Source organism: Euphorbia lathyris, chromosome 2, assembly GCF_963576675.1.
Source record: "Euphorbia lathyris chromosome 2, ddEupLath1.1, whole genome shotgun sequence".
Lineage (NCBI taxonomy): Eukaryota > Viridiplantae > Streptophyta > Magnoliopsida > Malpighiales > Euphorbiaceae > Euphorbia > Euphorbia lathyris.
In genome coordinates, this window is record NC_088911.1 from 84,151,456 (window position 1) to 84,178,111 (window position 26,656).

General features: G+C 34.7%; 4 protein-coding genes across 5 annotated transcripts; 1 reads left to right on the forward strand and 3 right to left on the reverse strand.

Annotated features, from left to right (window-relative positions):
• LOC136218773 (multiprotein-bridging factor 1a-like) lies at positions 1–2,798 on the reverse strand. The gene is made up of 4 exons (XM_066005873.1): positions 2,580–2,798; positions 1,730–1,813; positions 480–562; positions 1–372 (listed from the first exon to the last, which is right to left on the reverse strand). The coding sequence occupies exons 1-4, from the start codon at positions 2,713–2,715 to the stop codon at positions 253–255; spliced, it is 423 nt and encodes a 140-aa protein (XP_065861945.1). The 5' UTR covers positions 2,716–2,798; the 3' UTR covers positions 1–252.
• Positions 2,799–7,466: 4,668 nt separating this feature from the next.
• On the reverse strand, positions 7,467–12,971 carry LOC136218774 (uncharacterized). Of its 2 annotated transcripts, XR_010683937.1 has the most exons (5): positions 12,029–12,971; positions 11,498–11,593; positions 10,512–10,583; positions 9,306–9,409; positions 7,467–7,915 (listed from the first exon to the last, which is right to left on the reverse strand). XR_010683937.1 is itself a non-coding variant. In XM_066005874.1 (4 exons), the coding sequence occupies exons 1-4, from the start codon at positions 12,842–12,844 to the stop codon at positions 9,356–9,358; spliced, it is 1,038 nt and encodes a 345-aa protein (XP_065861946.1). In that variant the 5' UTR covers positions 12,845–12,971; the 3' UTR covers positions 9,303–9,355. The 2 variants fall into 2 exon arrangements, 1 of the variants encoding a protein (XP_065861946.1); XM_066005874.1 differs by lacking the exon at positions 7,467–7,915 and having other exon boundaries at positions 9,303–9,409.
• Positions 12,972–19,876: 6,905 nt separating this feature from the next.
• LOC136218776 (metallothionein-like protein 4B) lies at positions 19,877–20,443 on the reverse strand. The gene is made up of 2 exons (XM_066005876.1): positions 20,229–20,443; positions 19,877–20,150 (listed from the first exon to the last, which is right to left on the reverse strand). The coding sequence occupies exons 1-2, from the start codon at positions 20,297–20,299 to the stop codon at positions 19,988–19,990; spliced, it is 234 nt and encodes a 77-aa protein (XP_065861948.1). The 5' UTR covers positions 20,300–20,443; the 3' UTR covers positions 19,877–19,987.
• A 74-nt stretch (positions 20,444–20,517) lies between these two features.
• Positions 20,518–23,570, forward strand: LOC136218775 (protein FAR1-RELATED SEQUENCE 5-like). Its single transcript, XM_066005875.1, has 2 exons — positions 20,518–21,558; positions 21,859–23,570. Exons 1-2 carry the CDS (start codon positions 21,517–21,519, stop codon positions 22,684–22,686), a joined length of 870 nt encoding a protein of 289 aa, XP_065861947.1. The 5' UTR covers positions 20,518–21,516; the 3' UTR covers positions 22,687–23,570.
• The last annotated feature ends 3,086 nt before the right edge of the window (positions 23,571–26,656 follow it).

Sequence of the window (26,656 nt, forward strand, 5' to 3'; positions counted from 1 at the left end):
AGTTTTTCAATGATCATCCTGATCGATTAGCAATTCATTATTAATTGGGCTAAGAATTAAAAGATGAAAATTGCATGCAAGGACATTAATCCAAACTCCAATATCACAAGTCTGTCTCCACACTAGACAACACCAGTTTCTTACATGCGAGCCATAACAATGGTTGAAAAGGGTTCATATACATCACCAATTTTAGACTCAAGGGGCACTTCGATTAGTTAAACAACACCTGGCTTGTTTCTACGTCCATCTTCACTTCTTTCCTCGTAGCTTCGCTCCAAGAGCCCTCTCCAATTTCCCTATAATCTGTTGGTTAGGAATTGCTTTTCCAGATTCGTACTCCTGTATGATCTGTGGCTTCTCATTGATCAACTGCAACAAACCAAATTATATCACTTCCTCTGCTGAGATAGTGAACTTTTTTCCCACACTTGCACACACACACACATATATATATATATATAGAGAGAGAGAGAGACCTGGGCCAGTTGTGACTGGGTAAGTTTTTTATCCATTCGAGCCTGCATTATGGCTTTCTTCAATTCAGTTGGCACCCGTTCATCTGTTCAAGCAACAAAACCAGCAAGTTTCATACTTAATTTTCCCGATGGCAATATGATTCACAGATCATCCTAATGGCAAGTAAAAAGGGATGGAACATAAAGCACATAAATATTCCTAAGGTAAATATTTGCCTGCTAGGCAATACGATAGCAAGTTAAGGATTCAGCCTTGGTAGAATTTACATGTTCTCTATTTTCTGTTGAGTTCATAAATGCAGTTAATAAATGAAATAGTTGATTTGTGGGGTTAGCATCATCCTTTTTGTCATGAAAATCTTGTGTTCCAAAGAAAACGAATTTGCACATTTTTCAGGGAAGCAAGGGGTAAAGGAAACACATAATAACTAACAAAGATGATGGATCACCAATACTTATGTGCCAAGAGAATGCCATGTTGTGTGATTACCAGAGCTCAATGACCATATTCACAGAGAAGGTTTACAATACAAATTTATTGCAACTCCTGTAATTAGCATCAGCTTAATATAATCTTTAGAACAATGTGTGTGTGTGTGTGTGTTTAAGTGTATCAAGTAAAACAGAAGTTTGTAAGCATTTAAAGAAGTTGGTTCTACTTTTGACAGCATAATCACTAATGGAAAGGACATGGCTAGAGATGATTGCTACTTCAAATCAATTCAACCGAGCTGATGTCAGAATTGAAAATAGTTAGAAAAACATAATGCTACAATTCCGAAAACTTGTTCATCCACTATCATTGTGCTAAAGAATTTTGCTAAGCAACACCTAAAAATTTAGAAAAATATCAGCCTCAGGAATGAGCAGGAAATACTAACTTGTAAAAAAGCACTTTAAAGCATAGCGATCAAACCCACATAATTAGTTTAACCTAATCCATTACTGCATGTGATTTTATCATGAAATTCTTTTGCAAAAGTAGAATTCCCCACCCCAAGTCCCAAGCAGGTTGACATTTTTTGCTTATGCATTAAAACAACAAAACTAGAAAGAAATCATATTTCTAGCTTCAAAAACTAAGGCTTGTTCAGATATTTACGTTCACACAATATTTATATCATACAAGGTCAAACCAGAATATTAACCGAGAAATGAATTGCAGAAAATTGTTCTTTAAGTGCCTACTAAGTACTTACATAAATTAACCACCAGAAAGAGAGAACAAAAAAATAATAATTATAACTCACGAGTCAGGTTTTCTGTTTCTTCATCAAGCTTCCTTGTGTTCAAAGTCGTGCTGCTAGAGGCAGCTTTATTTGTACCAGCAGTTGCTGCAGATTACATTAAAATACGAAGACTGTCATTTCATAACTGACAATCTATCAATCTAATAAGAAGGTTGAGTAATAGTCTAAGCAAGCAAATGAGCAAAATATAAGGTGCAAGTGCAACTGAATTTTAGGAACCATTTCATTTACCTACCTCTATTCATTTTCATTCAAATGAGATATCTAGCGCAGAACATAAATAATTCCATTCAAATAGAATATAAATCCAATATAGCCACACTTATTTTCACAGGAGAAAACTTGCAAAAATTATACCAGGAAAGCCTGTTCATCTTCCCATAAGTAGATATTCATACAGTTCCCTAACCGGAGAAGACCAGTCCAGGTAACGTTAATAGTATTTACAAAAACTATACAGCTGAATGTTTGGAATAGTGGCATACAGGCTAAATAAGGCTGATCATAAGTGATGGAAAAGAGAGAGAAAGTCGAAAAAATGATGAAAGCACAAAACTCTAATAGCTCTTAGGCCACTAGTAAATCAATAGACCAGAGGAAAGGGAAATAAAATAAGTTCAGCGGTTGTCTATTACTAAACTAGCCTACAAGACAATCCAAGATAAACAGATCCGAAACGTCATTCCAATTCTTCGGAAATTCTCAGGAAATATTCAAGGCAAAAGAACTACCATCAACAAATGTAAAAGCAACATATAAAAATGCCTTGCTCCGATCAATCAATAAAGTGCTAATACAATTATTATATACTAAAGGCAATAACAAAAGAGAAGAAAAGAAGAAACCATACCTTTCTTTAGGGTTTCGATCTCGGCGCCGGAGCGACGAGCGGCGTTGACAACCTTCTCATCCTTCTTTGTGGCTGCGGTAGGAGCCTTCTTGCGGATCACCACTGGTTCCCAGTCCTGAGAAATTGGTCCTGACATTTTCTCTCAAACAATATCTCCTCTGATTTAGATTTTTCTTGAAATGATAGTTTGAAGACAGCGTTATCTTTCTTTCTTCTTCCCCAACTTTATATATGGGGTTTTACAAAACATTTAGAAAAATAAAATGAAGATGACGTGGATGATAAGCCCTACCCTTTCTCTCACCGCTATGAGCTTCGTGGGCCAAGAGGCCCTGCTTCAAGAGCTAAAGCATTGCAACTTTGGCCTATTTCTCCTAACTCAAAAACATGATTTTATCTTTCATCTTTTATTGGGTCAAATACATTAATATCATAAGGATAAAACTAGTTTTTGGCCCGTGCGATGCACAGATTCATCTTAATATATAAATATTAATAAAAATACAATCTAATAATTACAATTAATGATATAAATGTGTTATATAAATTAAATATTATTATTTGATTTTCACATTTACTTTAAATAATATTTTTATAGATAAATATAATAATAAAATAAAAACTAATATATTATATATTATATTATATTTTTTATCAGTAAAAAAGGAGGAAGTGACACCTCAGTTCCATCGTTACTGTTTTATATTATATATAGATATGTAGAGAATTAGAGAGGTTTTAGGGATTAATTTAAATTCTGTAGTACTCTTAGATATATGGGATAAAATAATCTTTTTATAGATAAATATACATAATAAAATTAAAATTAATATATTAAATTTTTTATCACTAAAAAAGGAGGAAGTGACACCTCAGTTTCATCGTTACTGTTTTATATTATATATAGATGTGTATAGAATTAGAGAGATTTTAGGGATTAATTTAAATTCTGTAGAACTCTTAGATATAGTACGGATAAAATAATCTTTTTATAGATAAATATATATAATAATAAAATTAATATTAATATATTAAATTTTTTATCACTAAAAATTAAGGAAGTGACACCTCAGTTCCATCGTTACTGTTTTATATTATATATAGATAGATGTGTAGAGAATTAGAGAGATTTTAGGGATTAATTTAAATTCTGTAGAACTCTTAGATATAGTGCGGATACAATAATCTTTTTATAGATAAATATATATAATAAAATTAAAATTAATATATTAATTTTTTTATCACTAAAAAAGGAGGAAGTCACACCTCAGTTCCATCGTTACTGTTTTATATTATATATAGATAGATGCGTAGAGAATTAGAGAGATTTTAGGGATTAATTTAAATTCTCTAGAACTCTTAGATATAGTACGGATAAAATAATCTTTTTATAGATAAATATATATAATAAAATTAAAATTAATATATTAAATTTTTTATCACTAAAAAAGGAGGAAGTGACACCTCAGTTCCATCGTTACTGTTTTATATTATATATAGATTACAACTAAATCACATCACTAAATTTAATTCTTAATGTGTTATTATTTTCTATATATTATAATTTTATACTATAATTTAAAAATTCTAGACCTCAATTCATAAATCATAAAACCTTAGAAAATATATTATAGACTTTTAATTTATAAATTCCAATCCTTAAAATATATTAAAAGTTGTGATTTTACTAGTTTGATATAAATCAAAATTAGAACTTAACATAATCGTAGATAGTTTTTTAAATGTGAACTTCCATGTAAATTTCCCTTTTTTATTTTGGGAAATTACAGGTTAAATTGTAAAAAAAGCCTTTCAACAGCGCAATATTGCCAGCCAATCTGCAAATTCTAACAACTTGAATCGTTGGAATTTCCTCAAGCTGGCAGGAGAATATGTGTGAGCATTTTATTGCTTGCAAAAGTATGCAGATAGATGAATGGTGTTTTTGAGATAAAAATAATGGAAGTGTTGAGTCTCAAGATAGATTTGGAGGTGGAATTTGGACAAGGTAGAATTTGAGATTATGCAAAGTTTATTGTTGATGGGATTAATTTCTGGCAAGTTGATATCACGGAATTTGACTATCATTTTCAGTAGTGAACCCGCTATAATGAGACTATTGTGGTGGTGAGCTCGTCGTAATGGTCCAAAATGCAAAAATAACTCTAGAAACCATTATGGTGGATCTAACGCGGTATTGGGTTGTTTTTAAGCTCAAAATTAAATACAATTCCTCCAATAAAATTATTTTCCAACCATTTAATAGGTTGAGAATAATTTCTTAAAAGTGCTCATTTTTTTTAATTTAACACAAAAATTAGCCACTATGACATGTGTTATAATTTTATAATTTTATAATATTACATATTTAAACCACTATTTCTAAAATTCTAATATTTTTCAATCAACCTGATGGAATTTGTAATGTCTTAGTTAGTGATGAGAATAGCTACTATATAATATAGAAGATAATATAGATGATTTGGATACCTTTTATATATTGTGTACCTTGTATATATAAGGGAATAGGTTGTATGCCCTAAATGTAAACAGGGAACCATGACAGCTAGTCAATGGTGAGGTTAGTAACGGTCATGATGGATGCAACTGTGATTTCGTCAATCACGATATTGCATAGTAGAAAGAACATGTGCTTTGATATTAGGCCTCATTTGACTAGTCCATGTGACTTTAACGGTTGCTAATGATGGAGGAGATGCCTCATTGATCCACGTGCATTCATGCTAGAGGAAATGCCTTTTTTTTTTTTTGGTAGAAAAGGAAAAGAAAAACGAATAACAACAAACTACCCAGGAATTAGCCTAGGGAAGCTAACCCCAATCCTATCTTCTAAGAGAAGATGAGAGATGAAACTAGGGGAAACAGGAAGGGTAGTAACGCCTAACGTCCCTTCATGGCCCGCCGCCGCCAAGCGATCAGCAACACGATTCTGCTCTCTAAAAATGTGTCTGAACTCTACGAACTCAAAGGAGGAGCAAAGCCTTATAATAGCTTGGATGAGGTTGCGACTGTTAAGACCCATAGAATGATTCTCAGAAATCATTTTGATTGCTTCCAAATTATCAGACTCCACAGAGAGCCTCTTAACACCCAGCCTTTTAGCAAGATTGATTCCAGTAAGAATAGCACAGAGCTCCGCAGAAAAGGAAGAACCCAACCCTAAATTCTGGGAGAACCCAGAAAGCCAGACGCCCCCTACATCTCTAAGCACACCTCCAGCCGCAATCTTACCGTTACTGAGGCAGGAACCATCAGTATTCAGCTTCACAACCCCCTCTCTTGGCCTGCTCCATCCCACGAGATGGACATCACAACACTGAGAGGCTCTGGCAAGGGACTCTCCTTTGAAACTATCGATAATAGAGAAAAGTTTTTTCGAGAAGAAATCAGCTAAGTTTGTCATAAAAACAGTTTTATCTCCAAAAATCTCCTCGTTTCTCCATTTCCAAACTTGGTGACAGATAATAGCAAAGAAAATGTCACCATGCTCCATGTATGGAAGCAACTTTCCTCTAACACCATCAGAGAACCAGTCGACCTCAGAATGTGCCATGAAGGAAGAGAAAATATGGTGTGGGAGAATTTTCCTCCAAACCTCTTTACTATTAGAGCAATCTCTAAGAGCATGGCACAAAGTCTCAACATGACCTCTGCATCTACTGCAAGCTCCAGAATCAGTCAAGTGCCTTCTGTGCCTATCCGAATTAGTAAGAAGCCTGTCCTTAACACCCAGCCACAGGAAACTCCTAATACGGAAAGGAACTTTAAGGGTCCAAATCGACTTCCACACATCCGAGGGAGGATCAGATCTAAAGAGAGAGAAAGCTTCAAAGGCCGATTTGCAAGAATAAACTCCATTGTTAGACAGCGCCCAACAGTGCCTATCCAAGTCTTCCTCTTGATTACTCACCTTCACTCCCCGCATTCTAAGGAGAGTCTCAAGGCTAAAGAAAGTATCAAACTTTGACCAGATCCAGTCCCCTTCCGAGTCAACCACATCGGCAATCCTCCAGTTGCGTATATCACTAGGCGGGGGGGAAGAACACACCTCAATTAACGGTTTATCCCCAATCCAGTTATCAAACCAGAAACTAATGGACTTACCATTCCCCACCTCCAGGCCAACTCCCGAGCAGAACTCATCAAACACGGCACTAAGTCCTTTCCAGAGGAAGGAACAATTAGCAACTCTCTCTTTCGGGCCCCCGAAGATTTTGTCTTTCCGATACTTTTAAATACTCATATGTTAGCATTTCAGGTACAAATATTTTTTTAATTTTGAATTACTAATTATTTTATGGATGAATTTGAAATTGTATGTTACTGCTCATCAAGACACTGATGCTAGCTACCAGAGTAGCTAATCAAAATTTAAGGATAAAAAATCTTCTTGTTTCAACGAACATTAATTATTTAAATGATAAATGCTACACAGTATGCATATAATATTATGCTAAATTATAGGAGTTCTGAAGTTTCTTATTTTATTTGGTTTGACCTCAAACTGTTTAGTGAAAAAAAAATGGCTGTAGCAATTATAATTTCTTTCTAATAATCCCCCATTGTTTGATTTGTGCCCATGGCTTGATCATTTATAATTATCAACCAACTCATGTCATGCGTAAATCTTCATCTACTTCATCAATACACTAGAACTTATGTGATTTTCCCTTATCCGCAATGTTCACTTCATGAACTTCAAACCCTATATTTGGAGATTCCTGGTGCCTAGTGGATGCCCCAAAACTATCCTCCTTTCTTGTATTTGCATGAATCACATTTGAGCATTTTGATTTTCTAAATTTTAAATATTTCTACATAAGAGCTTGAGTTGAATTAAAAACAAAAAATCATTACCAGTTGACATATTAAAATACCTTCGTTAAATTAATTTTACAATTATAATCATTACAATTGTTTCGGAACCAAATATTTACACTTGCTATATTTCTTTTGTTTTTTTTTAAGCAGCAGCAAAAATTTCTCTAGTTTTTTCAAAGCGAAAATATACCCTTAAAATCAATTAATAATTACTGCAAAAAGCAACTCTCTCCCGCAGATCAATTCCCTGCCCCACAACCAACTTTTTTGTAATTCTTTGCAACCAAACCAATAGACGCATCATCCATCCGCTCATTTCACCCACCATAACCATGTATTGCAGAGCAGATTGAAAAACTTTACAAATCTCTCCAACAGCAACAAGTCGCCAATTGGGTGGGCTATTAGCCAACTCTCGGCAGCTCCTTCAACTTTGTATTGTTTGCTGCCAACTCCATCTATGAAAACATAAGACTTGCTCTTCCTTTCTTTACCTATAACCGAATATATAATAATAATAATAATAATAATAATAATAATAATAGCATTTCCAATTTTTATCACCACACAGACAAGTTAAATAAAACAAACAAACCAACGGCACCACATCCATTTATAATAAAAGTAAAAAGGCTCAATATGATTGAGATAAAGGGTTTTAAATTAGGACATAATCAATAAAAAAATAGAAAGATCGGGGGCGAATAGATGGTTTTTTCCAAAGAAAACTTGTAGTATAATGAACAGTTGTGACACTGAGGGGGAAAATAGATAAATTCATAATATTAGTATACATTTTTTATAAATCGCTACATATTTGCAAGTATATTCGAAATGTACTTTCAAGTTCATCTTTTGGTACGGGTTTAGTCATAGTATATCCTTTAATATCGTTAGTTATTTTAATTTATTCTTATTCGAATTGCTCAGTTTTCTACCCAATAAAAACAGAGGGGGAAAAGCAATCTTATCTGATGAGGAACTCTAAAATGTACTAGTAATCATGAAATACCACAAAATTGCAGCAACAAAATATGGCATTGCAGAAACTTATAATAGTTTTAGATTTCATGGCAAATAGATTCCCATGGTTACATAGAAAACCCATTGATATTCATCAGCAAAACGGATATTTGCATAAACAACTAAACAAGAACAATGATAAAGAGAGAAAAAGAAACTAAACTTCAAGAAAAGAAAACCATCAAAACCAAACAAGCAATTTCTAGCCATTTATGTTCTCGCCAAACAAAAACTCTAATTCTGATCCTCTGGCAGAAAATGAAATCACATATGATATGCACAAAAACTCATCGTGATTCTCAGTGGCGGAACCCGGACCCCGGATGACCCGGGGCTCAAACATATCAGTAAAAAAAAATTCAAAACGTAAAAAAAAATCGAAATTAACTGTGCGGTTGACGGTAAATTTTCAAAGTCCAGCCCGTTAGAGTTGGGCAAATTTTATTTAGCCTCCAACGCATTAAAATTGTAAAAATGTTATCATTTTTTTAGAAACTAGCATTGAACTAATAGAAAATTAAACATGTTTACTTCTAAAATAGAAGTAAACATCCTTAACCATCTCATCTACCTTTAAACAATGAAATAGTACTACATAAAGTCAATATAATTCTTTCCAAAATATTACCAGACACCATTACTAAAAAAAAAAAAAAAAAATTCTCAATTCTCCGGCCGCCTGCCGGGGCTCGAGCCCCCCCTAACCCCCCCCTTGGTTCCGCCCCTGAGTGATTCTTATGGAATATATCATGAAAATGGACATTTACACACCTCGCTTGTGTCAGAATTTGGATATCTAACCAAATATTCTAATGGACCATATCAATTGAGCAACATTTACTTATAATTGCCTCCACGTACCTTTTAGCAAAATATATTGCTGATCCGATACTCTTTAAACATCTTCAATGCTACCCTGTATTTGTATTTACTTCCTTTCCAGTGTCAACCTCCCTTGAACTTGTCTGTCAAAAATATTTAAGAAAACTAAGAAGGAAAATCTATATTACACTGAAATAAGAATGAGATTTGTATTAGGGTAAATAATTTATTAGTCCTCACCTTTTTAAGTAACATATTGTTTACTCCCCTATTTTGAGAAATACATTATAAGGTCTCTATCTTTTGTCACCATTAACCTTTTGGTCTTTTTGTGACTAAACAGTGTGTTAGGTAAAAAAAATGGAGGACTAATAAATTATTTACCCTTTATATTAAGATAATAAGAGCATCTCCAACAACCTCTTAATTGCGCTTTTAAGTAAAATTTGAGGAGAGAGAGTTAAAAATTAACTCCAACAGCTACTCAAATCACTAAAAAGCCTACTCATCCTCTCTATTATTGAGGAGCCTCTCTTCACTCCTAGTCCCCTCCTTTATATCATTTTTTATTAATAATTTATTATTGAGGAGTCTCTCTCCTCTCACTATTGGTAAATATAACAATATTTAATAATTTTAATGATAAAATAATAAATAAGGAGTAAACATGAGTATTGTTGGAGATGATATGTATTAGTCACTTCTTAAATCACTAAGAGTCAATTGTTTAGATTATTTTTAGAGAGTAGACTAAGAGTCTCTTGGAGATGCTCTAAGCACTCTAAGAAACCAAAAACTAAAAACTTATGTCAAAATATTATGTATATAACAATACAATGATCCATTATATTATTATGTTAATGGAAAAAGGATTGATTAAATGACATGTCATACTTTTTAGTCTATACAATGCTGACAAGGTTTAAATGCAACTAAAGCACATTTAGAAGCTTTATGGAGATGGATAGAAATCTAATATTTCTCGGTACTATTGTTTAGCACTGTATTTTCTCCAAAAATAAGGGTATCTTCAAACACACAATCCCATACAAGGTAGATCCTTGCGTTGCAGTCTCCCTGGTAATTACTTCATGTTTCCTAATTATCCGACATCAATTTGGCTTTTGTAGTGATAAAACAGAAAAGGCAATCAAAGAGAGCATATATGCATAAGGTCCATAGAATACAAAAGTCCAACAGCCAAATACAAAAAACACTTTTTAAAACATAGAAGAATCATCAAACCTTGAGATGCACATCTTTTGATTCAAGTTCAAGAGCTTCATCTGCATTATCATCATTTTCTTTAGGCTCACTCTGCAATGTACAAGTCAAGCCATTATATCTCAGGTTAATTACAGGAAGATGTGAAAACAAGTGTTGAAATAATGATGTCTCCTCAATTCGACAAAAGCAATTCATCTCATCTGCCCGACATAGTGAAGCCAAATATAGGCTTCAAGAAATACAGCGTACGGACAGACTCATAAAAGTTGCCATTCTCAATTCTCCTTGATAGTATTTGTGCCTAGGATCTATTAAACTCTATGTTCCTCCTGCAAATCACTCTTAAATCCCGAGGGAAAAGAACATAAAAAAAAAAAAGAGTAAAAAAGGAAACGCTTGACTTTGCCAAAGAGGTACTAAGAGGTTCTCTCCTTAATACAACTGTTAGAAGCAATTGATCATCCAAACTAAGGTATAATATAGAAAGAGCAAGGTCCCCATACTTTGCACTCCCTAGTTCTGTTTTTCAATAAACAGGTATTTCATTAACAGGTTCTTCATTTACTGGCATCATTCCCCCACGCCAACAAATTATTAAAGAAACAACCCATTAGAAAGGTAATATATGCCAAATAAACACCACAAACAGAGCTCCAGGATGATATGAGAATTAAGTTTGATTTTTCTAAACATGGCTACTGCAAAATAGAGGAAATCGCCACCAAAAAGTGCAACCCATAAAACAATCAAGTAATATTCAAAGAACAACCATAGTCAGCTACCAAACGTACAAATGATTTTTCAGTCAAATTACCCATAAGCATAGGCTCTCCATTACATGTATTTGGTCCAAAATTTGATGATGTTCACCTATGAAAGACCTCTATTTTATTTAATATTCATCATTAAAGCACACAGTGACATTGTGTAGTTTCATGATCATGCAAATCAACAAGAATAATTTCAGTAGCATTTACATCTCTAATATAAGACAGTTATTTCACCTGAACATTGTCCACCACTTTGCTCTCTTGTGTGACACAAGCTCCATTATCAATATCTTCAACAACTTTCTTACTGTCATCTTCCTTCAAACAATTCTGCAACGCATAAATATCATAAACAGATATACAAATATCTAAAAGTATATTGTAAATTTGCAATTGCATAGGAATCCCTGCAAACAAAATGGAGGGAACGATAGAGAGATAGAGAGAAGTTAATAGCCTAATTCGGTTAACAATATCTTGGAAACTGGCTTTTCATCTTATTTTCAATTCGTGGAACTCTTTATTAATTGATTCATCATTCTTGGTACTGAAAATAACTAGCACCGTCAGTCATCAATGGAAACTATTAATAATTCATATATTCATATTCCATTCATGAAAACATTCACTAGTACACCTGTATCCATTCACATTCAACAGAACTTCGACTAATTTATAAGCAGACAAAACTGAAGATAAAGAAACAAATTATAGAAGGCCGAGCAAATATATATTCTTTGGTACATATGAAATTCATTTATTTACCAGGGTTTCGCCTAAATCCGCCAGAGACTGACTGAGAGGTTGACCCTTTAATACAATCACAGGAAGCCTGGTTATGTCCCATCCAATCACCCTGCAAATTGCCAGACCAAAAGCTCGATGAGCTCGTTTTCTCTTTGTTTTCAGTATTCGATTAGCATGCTGAACAAGGCCGTGACAACCCTTAAATACTTTTCCACCCGGCTTCCCCACCCCTCCGCAGATCAAACAATAGAATCTTCCAGTATCTTGATTGTTCTCATAAAAATTCCTCATTTCTCTGTTTTCCACAAACAAGCTGAAGAAAAACTTAAATTCTTCACTTTCTTGAGCATCCTTATCATCAGCGAAAGAATCATCTTCTCCGTCGTCTTCTTCACCATCAGAATCCGCCCTCTTGGCGAAGAAATCATTGCAGATATTCACAACGTTTTGCTGCATTCGCAGCATAGCAAGCTTGGATTCATCAACCTCGGAGACTTTTGGAGTCTCAGCAGTGGGTCTATCCTCAAAAGAAAGCCATCCGGAGGTGGCGGGGGGAGAAGATGGTGGTGGGTCGACAGGCCATTCTGGACCAGGATCGGGTATGGAAGATGATGGCGTGAAATTCCTGGCATTTAGAGTTTGGTGTGGGTTTCTGTTGGTTCTCTTAAAAGAAGTGGGGTTGAAAACGTGAAGATTTCTCGTAGGGATGTTAGGGTAATGGGGTCTGTAATGATTTCGATTAGGAGGGCCAGTGTGCCAGAGAGAGTGAAGGTAAATGACTTCATCTCTCAATCTTTGCTCGTAAGGGGTTAAAGGTTGCTGATAAGAATCCATGGAAAATGAATCTCAGCTACAATTGGCGGCGGTAGGTATACCCCAAGTTAACATTAAGGGCGTCTCTTTATCTTTTAGCTTCTCAGAGCAGCTCCTGGAAAATATAGTATCAGAATAATATAAAACAGTAAAATGGAGCTAAGTTGGAAAATATAGTATCTACTTCATTTACTTATTTAATTTCTTTTAGGTTTTCAAATTAATTTTAATTATATTATTATATTTATATATAAAAAACTTATTTTCTTCGTATTGTAAAGTTGATCATAATTTTTAGAGATCTCTTTTAAACGTGTATTTTCTCTTTCTTTATAAAAATATCTAAATGATTCCGGGAGCAGAACCGTGTTGCAGATCACTTAGCGGCGGCAGGCCATGAGGGGGTGTTAGGTGTTTCTACCCTTACCGTTCCCCTATCGCTCTTTCTCCTCTTCTTTTAGAGGATAGGATTGGGGTTAGCTTTCCTAGGCTAATCCCGGTGTAGTTGCTTGTTTTGCTTTGCTTTCCTTTCCTTTTCTACAAAAAAAAAAAAAAGTCGAAGAATTAAATATGCTTAGAGGGTGTTTGTTTTAGCTTTTTGGAAAAGCGTTAAGCGTTTCACTCCAAACCGTAGGAAAAATAGCGTTTGGTTAGGTTTATATAACCGGAGCATTTAGCATTTTTTCTGAAATCCGCAGCGTTTTGGAGTTTTTCATAAACAGTTGTTTGTTTTTTTGGTAGGAAATGAAAGAAAACAAACAACAAAACAGCCTAACCCGAGATCAGCCTGGGAAAGCTGACTCCCACCATGTCATCCAAAAAAAGAGACGAAATGAACTCTGAAGGAGAAGAAAATGTTGAGAGCCCCAACATCCTGACATGACCTTCAGCTACGAGACGGTCCGCCACCCGATTTTGCTCCCTATAAATATGGCTGAAGCTAAAAGAATCGAAGGAAGAACATAACATTTTAATCCCTTTGATTAAATTTTGGGTATTTAAGCAGATAGCGTTATTGTCTGAGATCATTCTGACAGCTTCAAGGTTGTCAGACTCCACAAGAAGATTCTTAATCCCCAGATTTTTAGCTAGTCTAAAGCCAGACAAAATTATAAACAGATGTTTGTAGTTATTTGTTATTGACAAAATTATCCTTTTTATTTCCACAAAATATATTTATTCTTTAACATTATTTATATTTCTACAAAATAATTACCGGAAGAACAATGTTTTGTTGCGTCAATAAATTTCTTATTTTTTATATAGATTACTTTTATTAATTTGTGTAACACATTTTTTATCTTATAATAGGATAATGTGCAAAAAATACCCCTAACATTTATAGCTAGAAGCAATTTTACATTTAACGTCTAAAATGGTGCAATTATATTCTTAATGTTGGCAGCCAAAATCAATTTTACCCTTAACATTGACAAGTTGGATCAATTTGAGAAATAATTTATCAAACTGCCTTCTTGGTCATGAATATTGTCATATACACTTCACATATGTACCATTTTATCATCGTTAGTAACAGATCACAAACATATAACTTAGACATGAATTTTTTTTAAGAAAATAAAAAAAATATTGTCTTTTGTACGAGTTGGAAAAAAAATTCAAATATTTCGCCGAATTTATAAATATTAATTTTCAATTTTATTATTAAATTAGAGAAAATATGAAATCTCTTTTTTAAAACTATTGATATGTGCAATTGGTGTAGAACAAGAAATAAAATATATATGTTTTCTAATAATATTTGAAATCGACCCAACTTGTCAATGTTTGGAGTAATATTGCTTGTAGCTGCCAGCATTATGGGTAAAGTTGCACTATTTTAGACGTTAAGAGTAAAATTATTCCTAGTTGTAAACATTATGGGCATTTTTCCTTTTATAATTTCATCGTTGATTAATTTAAAACATATCCATTTTAGACATTTTAAATCCGAACAGCAGCTGTTCAATATAATTTTACCAAACACTATTAATTAAACAGCTAACAGTTTACTGCAACTGCAACTGCAAACAGCTAACAGCAACCGCAACAACTATTAGCTAACAGCTGAACCAAACGGGCTCTTAGAATATCATCAAAAAAATTCTATTTTAAGTTCGTCAACAGTCAAAATTGAGAATGTTGACAAAAAAATCCCTAATTTTGTTAATAACAACGATGACCTCAATCCTCTTTTATACAAAAAAAAAAAAAAAGAAAGACATAGACACCAAATTGCAAATCGGAAACCATATGAATTATGATTGAAAATTTGCCTTTTTATACTTTTATTGATTATTTTAAAATAGGTCCATATTAGACATTTAACATACTAACCGCAACAATATAATTTTACCAAACACTATTAATCGCTAATAACAAACAGCTAACATTAAACAGTTCACTACAACAGCTAATAGCAACAACAACTATCACCTAACAGTTGAATCAAACAAATCCTAATAACAAACAGCTAACATTAAACAGTCCACTACAATAACTAATAGCAACAACAACTATCAATTAACAATTGAATCAACAAATCTATTTAGATTGAATTTTAATCACCATGTTTCATAACATAAAAATCACTGGAATTTCCAATATAAAATCACCTGAATTTCCAATATAAAATCACCATGTTTCAACGTGTTCAACACGTTCTTCTTCATTGGTTGGGTGTGCATCGTGCTCGTCCGGAATATGGGATGTTTGAGAAGGTGGAACTTGAGATCTCTTGGGAGGCATCTCTTTTGATTACGAAAAATAGATGATGTAGAACGAATGGCTTTTTTATCGGATTTCCAACAAACGGCGCCAATTGTTGTAGCCTGAACTAAACAATAAATTTGTAGGAGGGGAGATCAATCAATGAACTCCTGCAGGAAGACGAACCTTCCAATCAGAATGATGACGGTTGACGTTCCTTGATGAAGGTTGACGTTCCTTGATGACGATTGACGTTCCTTGAGGATTGAACCTGTTACAGTCTGGGAAGCGGTCTTCCTACAAACGCTCTGATGCTTAAGTTAGATACCGTAAAATGTAGTATTGGTTATCTCTCTGTAAAAACCAACCCTTTCTCCTTCGAACTTAAACCTATTTATAGGAATAAGGGAGGAAGTTACTTGTGAGCTACCGGTAAGATATCGTACTGAACGCGGGTATATTTATTTAGGTAGATAATGGGTTACATGTGTTATGGTTATATCGGATTGGATTACAATGAGTATGTGCTTAATTGAATTCTTCTACATTTCTTTTTCTACATTTAATTAGATTTAGAAAGAGATGGAAATTCAATTGATTTTAAAGAGAGAAATTAACAAAGAGGAGAGAGAGAAGAGAGAGAAAGAAGAAGAAAAATAAGAAATTAAAGAGAGATAGAGAAGATGGCGTATTTGATTTTTATTTTGGGGCTTGTTTGTGATAATTAGATTGAAGATCTTAAGCAAGCTTTAACTACAGCTCTAGTGCTGGCCCTTCCCTCACCACATAAACAGTTTGTGGTGGAAACTGATGCCCGTGACATTGGCATAGGGGCAGTCCTAATGCAAGAAGGGCACCCCATAGCATTTATCAGTAAAGCATTGTCCATCAAGCACCATGGATTATATGTGTATGAGAAAGAACTTCTGGTAGTGGTTTATGTTGTAAAGAAATGGGACCACTACCTGGGGCACCAAATGTTTTTGATCAAGACTGATCACAAGAGTTTGAAGTTGTTGATGGAGCAACGAATTACAACAACTCACCAATAGAGGTACATGACAAAACTATTTGGGTATGACTTCGAGATTTCATACAAACAATGGAAGGAGAACCTGGCCGTAGATGCACTATCCAGATTGCCAGTAGCTGATCTAGCTGCACTAAGCATTTCCACTCTAATTCATAGTCTAATGTCTGAGATCGAGAATAGTTGGTGTTCAGATGAACATTTACAAGCAATTATGCAGAAATTACAGGAGGGGAAGGAATTAGATAGTCCCTACACTTGGCAAGGGGGGCTCTTACGCATGAAGGGGAAACTGGTAGTGGGAGACAACTCTGAGCTGAAGCTCAAATTAATGCAGTTGATGCATGACTCAGCTGCAGGTGGGCACTCTGGAATGCAAGGAACTTACAAAAGGCTTCACATTTTGTTCTATTGGAAAGGCATGGAAAGGGACATTAGAAGCTATGTAAGGAATTGCGTGGTTTGCCAAATATGCAAATATGAGACTGTGAAATCTCCTAGGTTGCTACAACCATTGTCTGTTCCAGAAGGCATGTGGACCGATGTTAGTATGGATTTTATAGAAGGGTTACCAAAGTCAAATGGAAAGGAAGTCATTTTGGTGGTAGTGGACAGGCTCAGCAAATACGCACATTTTCTAAGCCTTAAACACCCCTATACAGCTCAATCAGTAGCACTCCTATATCTCAATCAGGTGTTCAAGTTGCATGGTCTGCCTGCAACCATAGTGAGTGATAGAGATCCAGTCTTCTTGAGTCACTTCTGGACTGAGTTGTTCAAACTGCAGGGGGTGGAACTAGCTCGATCCATAGTCTATCATCCTCAAACGGATGGCCAAACAGAGGTAGTCAACAGGTACCTTGAGACCTACTTGAGATGCATGACACATGGCAATCCAAGACAGTGGGAGGGATGGTTGCCTTTGACAGAGTGGTGGTACAACACCAACTTTCACACTTCAACCAAGCTGACCCCATTTGAGATTATGTATGGGATGCCACCACTAATACACATTCCTTATCTTCCAAGAGATTCAAAAATGGAATCGGTGGACCAGTTATTGCAGGATAGAGAAATGGCTCCAGGAATGATGAAATTCCAGCTTGAGAAAGCTCAAAACAGAATGAAACAATTAGCTGATGGTAAGAGGACAGATAGGAGCCTTGAAGTAGGAGACTGGGTGTATGTCAAACTGCAAGCCTATAGGCAGCAAAGTGTGGTACAAAGGAGTCATCAAAAACTGGCCACATTGTACTATGGACCTTATAAAATTGAGGATAAGATGCGAACAGTGGCTTACAAGCTCAAACTACCAGCAACTTCAGCTATCCACCCAGTTAAGAAAAGGATCTCAGATGAAGCTGTCATTTGAGTTGATTTACCAGGGCCTGTAGATCACATTCCCACTCCTGTATTGATTATGGATAGGAAAATGGTCAAGCGAGACAACTGAGCTGCAACCAAACTCTTAATACAGTAGACGGGAGAGACTGCAGAGGAAGCTACCTAAGAATTTGCCTATAATTTGCAACATCGGTTCCCTGAGTTTGACCTTGAAGCAAAATCTTAAGGGGACTGGAATGATATATGATTAATTTTGATTAAATCATATTTTAATATTTAAGGAGAGTGGAATGATATATGGTTAATTTTAATTAAGTCATATTTTAATATTTAATTAATTTTGATTAAGTCATATTTTAGTATTTAAAAAGAGTGAAATGATATATGATTAATTTTGATTAAGTCATATTTACTGCGTTTTATTTTTTTTACACATTTTGCTATTTTATCTTTTTGCTCAATTCTATTCTATTTTATCTTTTTGCTCAATTCTTTTGAGCAGTTAGAAAACAAAAAAGTGGTATACCACGTGTAATGAAAAGAACAAGACAACCGCATGAGGGGATTTTGTAAAAGGGTCCGGTTCTCCAACTCATATAAATAACCTTCCACTAACATCTTGACACCTGTACTCTATTTCAACAATTGAAAAGTTAAAACCTCTTTGTTTATTCAACAGACTCACGAAAATCTCACCATTTCATTCTTTCTCTGCACAAAAATGAAAAAAACACCATTACAGCCAACTCAAAAACTATGTGCTGTATTTAGAAGATTAGGAATGAAAATACCCAATTTATCTCATCTCTTATATTCTTCTAAGATTCTCACTTTCTCTGTCAGTTTCTTCTTTTTCCCAGATTTACCATATATCATCCTCTCATTGTGAATATGACATATTCGCTCCTATCTATGAAGCACAGACACTTCCCGGGGTCGCCGTGGCCGAGTCGGACTCGCCGGACTCGGCGACACGGCAAATTTTTACTTACTGCTAATAGGCGATGCGATTTAGGTCTTCTTCTCTCCTGCGATTGTCGATTTGCTTTGTCTTCATCATCTGCAATTGCGATTCCTTTTGAAACCGATTCCTTCTCCTCCAGTTTCTTTTGAAATCGATTTCTTCTCCTCCAGTTTCTTTTGAATTCGACTTCTTCTCTTCCTGTTTCTTTTGATTTCGATTTCTTCTCCTCTTGTTTCTTTTGCTTCCGATTTCTTCTCTTTCAATTTCTTTTTTAGGGATACCGATTTCTTTTTAGAGGATTCTGATTTCTTCCATTTCAATAACTATTTTGGGGATTCTGATGAATTAATGACTTATCTTAGTATGGATGTTTTTATGGATTAGAGAATGACTTATTTGTGATTTAGTAAGTTTTTTATATATTTTTATATCTAATATATATATAATTAATTATATAAAATTTGCCGTGTCCCCGCCGCACCCGTGTCTCATATTTTCCAAAAATGCCGTTTGCCGTGTCCGCACCCGTGTCCGTGCTTCATAGGCTCCTATTTTCAAATCCTCAACCTCAATTTGTTTCGGGATGCAAAGATCTAGTTTTTATTTATTAAAATAATGCAAATAGATCTTCGACTAATTAAAATAAAATGAGTTAAAAATGAAGTATCCTTTTTTAGCCATAAAATTTGATAATATGTTATTAAAAAAGATATCCAATATTCTGCACTTGTTGAAGTGTATTATATTATTACTATTATTACAAAATCAACGCTTGTTGAAGTATATTATTATTTTTCTAGATAATTATATTATTAGTATTAAAGTATAATGTATATAGTTAATTAAGCATACATCAATTTGCTTACAAAAACATATATAGGGTTTAGACGAGAATAAGTAGGAATGAGTTAAAAAAGATCTATTACGTTAAGATGATGAAAGAATGAATCAATTGAAACAGAAATAAATAAATAGAGGTTTGAATATATAACAAAGTGAATCGAAATTATAGAAATCCTTTATTTTGCAGTCTTATTAAGATAGAAAAGATACAGCATATTAGTTATAGCAAAAACAGGAAAAGCTGAAACATAGAAAGATATATACTAGTAATTAATTAAGATGCACATGTTGGACAGGCGCAACCAGAAGCGCACTTGCAGTTAGACTTTCCAACCCCAACGGTGTCTAATCCCTTAGAGCAAGTGCATGGATTGCATCCGCAGTGCTCTCCACAGCTGCATTTCCTGTGTACTTCTCCACTGCTACTAATTTTACACCTGCATATGAATATGCATCCCAATTAACTAATTCAAATTAATTAATTAACACCAAACTACAACGAAACCCTGACTCACCTGCAAGCAGTATTGCCAGGGCATCCACACCTATCGCTACAACCAACTCTGCTTCCCCCGATATCTGCCATTCCTATTCCTATTCCTATTGTTTTGCTTCCTGCATAGGATTTTAACTATTTAAAGTCCATAATAATTACTACTAGGTGTCTTCCCAAAATGAGACACGTCCTCATCGAAGGCCTCCTCTACATTTTCTTTATAGACATGTGTACTCCACGTTTTCTTACTGTTGCTTTGACACTTGATGTATATATTTTTCCTCCACGTTCAAAGTTGGGGATTTTATACAGGGTCCGGGTGTTCCAACCCACCAAAAAGACTTCCCATACAATACAAATTCTGACCCCTGTCATATTCCATATAATTAAATTAAAAACTAATCGCAAAAAATAAACAAGGAAGAAAGCATTGCATCACAAGCCCAAATCAAGATCCGACCAGCGTTGCCATCAACTACCGCCGCGATCCAGTGCCGCGGTGAATCTAAACCTTTTTGTTCTGGTTCCCTGCACTTCTTCCTTTGTCCTTTTACGTCTCTGCTTTCTAATTGGAGAACCACAACTCTTCTTCCTTCTTCATTCTTTGTTTCATCAATCCCTATATTCTGGATAAAATGACATCTGAACGTTTTAATTTTCAGAAGCTCTTCCAAATTAAACACCCTTGTTCTTTGACAAGCTCCCTGAAAAGTCTTTCTACTAAAAGTTTCACACCTCCTTGCATCTCCTGGATGCGTATAAATAATAACCAATTCTAGCCCTTTTGAATTTTATTAAGCTTGATTTTTTTAGTTTTACCCTTGAGATTTTCTCTTTTTCGATCCAAATTCTAGGTGGATGCAACTATATGTTGGGTGAGAATTTGAGCTATGCGATTTATATAATGAAAATTAGAATTCTTCCTCTTTTGTCACACTGATTATTGGGTTCGCCGGAGATTGACGGTGTCATTGAATCGACGCCGGTGTAAATCGGCCAAGGCACTTGATCAATGGAGGTGGAGATCAGCGACGAAAATTATAGAGCTTCTATGAAATTTAGGTATCCAATTAAAAAAGAAATTTGAAGAACTGTTGTGATGGTGGCGGCAGTGGAAGAACGTAGACGGGGATAGAACGTGTTTGTTGGGTGAAAAAGATGCTTGTGGTGTTGGGGTACCGTACACCGCCTTTTTTACAGCCCCCGCCCCTTACATACCCATTATACCCCTTCCATTATTTTTTTTAAAAATTTGAAATCACCCTTCTCTCTCTTCCACACCCGAACAAAGCACGTAACAAAAAATTATGGATCCGAGAACGTCGGAATACGAAAACTCCGAAGATGAGGTAATGATTTAATATTTTTTTAAATTTTTTAAATTTAAGTTATAAATTGCTTTATTTTTTTTTAATTTTGTGAGGGGCGGGTCACGGATCCGCCCCCCTTAAGACTTGGGCGGGTCCTGGACCCGCCCTCGTCTTAAGGGGGGCGGGTCCGTGACCCGCCCGCGTCTGAATGGAGGCGGGTTCTGGACCCGCCTCCCTTTAAATGTTGGCGGGTCCTGGACCCGCCTGCCTATGTGTAGAAGGTCCAAGGACCCATTTTGCGACTAATCTAACATTAGTCCGTGTTGCATGTATTTTCAGGAGGCAGCTAGAGTTTGGGTTGGCGACGGAATCGATTATAGTCCTTATTTCATAACGAGCACGGTATTTCAAACAAATGTGGAAGCAATTCAATGGGCGAAAAACATTGCAATCAAAAATGGTTTCGAGATCGTTATTTCTTCGCATAAACACGGAGGTAAACAAACTCTTCTGAGATGTTCACGTGGCGAACGGTATAGAGGATTGCCTATTCCCTTAGAAGATGGTTTAAGTAGGAAAACAAAAACTAAAGCGTGTGGCTGTCCATTTCGGCTAAAAGTCAGGCAGTTGCAAGATTTTTCGGGTTGGCAGATCGTTGCTAATGCTGGGGAGCAGAGTACGCATAATCATGAAATGATAGTTTATGCGGAGGGACACCGACAGATTAGCGGTCTTAGTCCAGCAGCGAAGCTAATTGTGCGTGACATGAGTTCGTATCAAGCAAAGCCGTGTGCTATTATGACGGCACTTCGTACGAAACATCCAGAAGATAACCCAACAATAAAGCATGTATACAATTATAGAGACCGGTTGAGGAAGGATGGGTTTGAGGGTAGAGATATGATTAGTCAGTTTTTCCACCTTGCCGTCATGAACAAGTATTATCATGCTTCGCTTGCTGATTCGGAAACTAATGTGTTAACACATGTATTTATGGCACATCCAGCTTCTGTTGAATTACTACGGACGTACCACTGGTATATTGGCATGGATTCAACATACAAGACCAACAAGTACAGAATGCCATTCTTCGAAATTGTTGGGATGACTCCATGCAACAACAATTTCAAAATCGCGTATGCGATTATGCAGGATGAGACCGAATGAAACAACTAAAATAAACATACTAGTACGTATCTGGCTGCCACCGCTCCACAAAAGCACATATAAGGGGCATATCAATGTGTGTGTACATGGTAGATGGGAGGTGTGATAGTTGCGATCCCCGTATAAGCGCCCTGACCTCTGGACGAGCACTCTTATACCAGTCATTTAATTTCCTACAGAATGTCCCTCTAGTGTGGCCCCTGAGCTCCGACCTCAGCTGTCCGGTCCATATGGTAGAAGCGACATGTCCCAAGAAGCTGGGAATCACAGTACCATCAATTGGACCACCGGGGACCGGATCCGTGACAATCCAGTCATCCTCTACAACATTCCTCGAGCGCTTACTACTTCCTACAATATAGTATTAAACATATAACATTTATACCATTTTTCTATAGTAAAGTAAATTAATAAATAAAAATTATGATAAAAATGTAAATTATTTACCAGATGACTCGGCACGAGCACCCTTCCCCTTCGACGCCCGACGAATTGGGCTAGGGTCGCTCTCGGGAAGGTCCTCACCATCATCCATGGTAGCATAATCCTCATCGTCACTCATGGGCCGATGTACTGTCACGTGCGCCCTTTGAGCATCCGCCATGAGCTTCTCGGCTTCTCGGTCCCTCCGAACAGATGCTGTAACACCACGTCTAGCAGGATGGCGAGGTCCGGAACCCTCTTCAATGTCACGCTGGAAAATAAACATTCAACAGTTACTAAAAGCAATACGCTAAATACAATCCCTAAATATTTACAAAAACTACACGTTAAAGTTCTACAAAAAAATACACTAAATATGTTCTAAAAAAATACACTAAATATGTTCTAAAAAAGATACGCTAAATATGTTCTAAAAAAACACGTTAATATTTCTAAAATAAATGCGCTAAATATTTCTAATTTTTTTTTAGTTGTTAGTTTTCTGTCCCGAAAATCGGGACAGAAAACGACTTCGAAATTACATCGGCGGGTCCAGGACCCGCCGCTATCTCTTGACGAGCGGGTCCAGGACCCGCCAGTATTAAGACCATGGCGGGTCCAGGACCCGCCATGGTCATATGCGTGGCGGGTCCAGGACCCGCCATGCTCAAAACCAAGGCGGGTCCAGCACCCGCCACGGTTTTGAGCATGGCGGGTCCTGGACCCGCCACGCATATGACCATGGCGGGTCCTGGACCCGCCATGGTCGTCAAAATAAACTTTTCTGTCCCGAATTTCGGGACAGAAAACTTAAAAAAAAAAAAATTTGAAAAAAATTAGAAACACGTACCGAAATGAGCCCGATTGACTTTCCTTTACCTCCACGTCCAGCCATAATTAGTCCGGGTTTTCTTTTGGTTTGAACTAAAGTGTTTGGAAGTTAGAAATTGAATTTGAACTTAATATTGCAAATATAAGGGAAGGGGCAAAATTGTAATTTGGAGGCGGTATGTGGGAATTAAGGGGCGGCGTGAAGCAAATCACTAAATAAATGGTTAATGGGTTTTTAATTGATGAGCCGTAAACAAATAGGACAAGTGTCCGAATTTGTATGGGAGGTTTTTTGGTGAGTTGGAACACCCGGAACCCTGTATAAAATCCTTCAAAGTTGAGACCATTTAGAGAGCATTTGTATTTATTTAACTAGTTTTTGACCCGTGCGATACACGGATTCATCTTAATATATAAATATTAATAATAATATAATTTAATAATTAATATTAATGATATAAAGGTGCTATATAAATTAAATATTATTATTTTATTTTCACATTTAATTAAAATAATCTTTTTATAGATAAATATAATATCATAATTAAAATTAATATATTATATATTATATTATATTTTTTATCAGTAAAAAATAATGAAGTGACGCCTCAGCTCCATCGTTACTGTTTTATATTATCTATAGATATGTAGAGAATTAGAGAGATTTTAGGGATTAATTTAAATTATGTAGAACTTTTAGATATAAATATGCAGAGAATTAGAGAGATTTTAGGGATTAATTTAAATTCTATAGAACTCTTAGATATAGTACGGATAAAATAATCTTTTTATAAATAAATATAATAATATAACTAAAGTTAATATATTATATTTTTTATCAGTAAAAAATGAGGAAGTGACACCTCAGCTCCATCGTTGCTGTTTTATATTATATATAGATATGTAGAGAATTAGAGAGATTTTAGGGATTTATTTAAATTTTGTACAACTCTAAGATATAGTACGGATAAAATAATCTTTTTATATAAATAAATATAATAATATAACTAAAGTTAATATATTATATTTTTTATCAGTAAAAAAGGAGGAAGTGACACCTCAGCTCCATCGTTACTGTTTTATATTATATATAGATAGATATGTAGAGAATTAGAGAGATTTTATGAATTAATTTAAATTATGTAGAACTTTTAGATATAGATATGCAGAGAATTAGAGAGATTTTAGGGATTAATTTAAATTCTGTAGAACTCTTAGATATAGTACGGATAAAATAATCTTTTTATAAATAAATGTAATAATATAACTAAAGTTAATATATTATATTTTTTATCAGTAAAAAAGGAGGAAGTGACACCTCAGCTCTATCGTTACTGTTTTATATTATATAATATAGATAGATATGCAGAGAATTAGAGAGATTTTAGAAATTAATTTAAATTCTGTAGAACTCTTAGATATAGTACGGATAAAATAATCTTTTTATAAATAAATATAATAATATAACTAAAGTTAATATATTATATTTTTTATCAGTAAAAAAGGAAGAAGTGACACCTCAGCTTCATCGTTACTGTTTTATATTATATATAGATATGTAGAGAATTAGAGAGATTTTAGGGATTAATTTAAATTGTGTAGAACTTTTAGATATAGATATGCAGAGAATTGGAGAGATTTTAGGGATTAATTTAAATTCTATAGAACTCTTAGATATAGTACGGATAAAATAATCTTTTTATAAATAAATATAATAATATAACTAAAGTTAATATATTATATTTTTTATCAGTAAAAAATGAGGAAGTGACACCTCAGCTCCATCGTTACTGTTTTATATTATATATATAGATTTTGGCTAGTGTTTAATTAACGATGTGGCTGAATTTTATAACTCTATATATATAATTATTCGGTTAGGGGATGATTTTATACGTACGTTTGAAAAAAAATAAAAAATCTAAATCGAACTTATTTAATTTTTTTTTTTGTATATATATGTATTATAGTTTGAATTATAGTTTGAATGGACAAGAACCAATTTTTAAATATTAATGTATAATTTTTTAAAATTATGCTAGATTTCGTTTAATAGTCCTAACATGTAAAAAAAAATTGGATTTAGGGAGGGTTGAACAGATAAAAAAATTTGATTTCAAATAGCCTACCAAGCCAACAAAAAAAAATTAATAATTTGAATTTAAAAATGTCAACAGGCAAAAAAAAAAATAGAAATTTAGATTTATAGAGGCTTAACAGACTAAAAAAATTAAAAATTTAAATTTAGAAAGTACCTAATTGGTCCAAAATATTGAAAATTTGAATTTTGGACAAGCATAACATGTAATGAGCTATTTTGGGAGGCTAATTCAATACCCTGATCTTTTTTTTAGACAGGGGGCCGAAACTACCCGGAGTCAAGGTGGTTCCAGCGACTGAAGGATCCCCCCCCCCCCCCACCCCCGTCTATAGGTAAGCCTACAATAAGATACAAATGGGGTTGAAAGAGGAATCTGAGTTCGACTAATCCACTCTGATAAACTACGATGTTTAAATGAGCTTTTAGGATAAAGATGAATACAACAACTAAAAAAAGTATAAGCTTTAATGAATGAATGTTTATCTTAGAAGTTATCTTACTCTTCTTCTGATATATTTATAAACCTTGCAGCTTACTAGGATATGTGTCACCTAATAGGTTGATGTGTATCCATTATAGAGATGATTCGGTATTCCTCAAACCTACTAAGTTCAT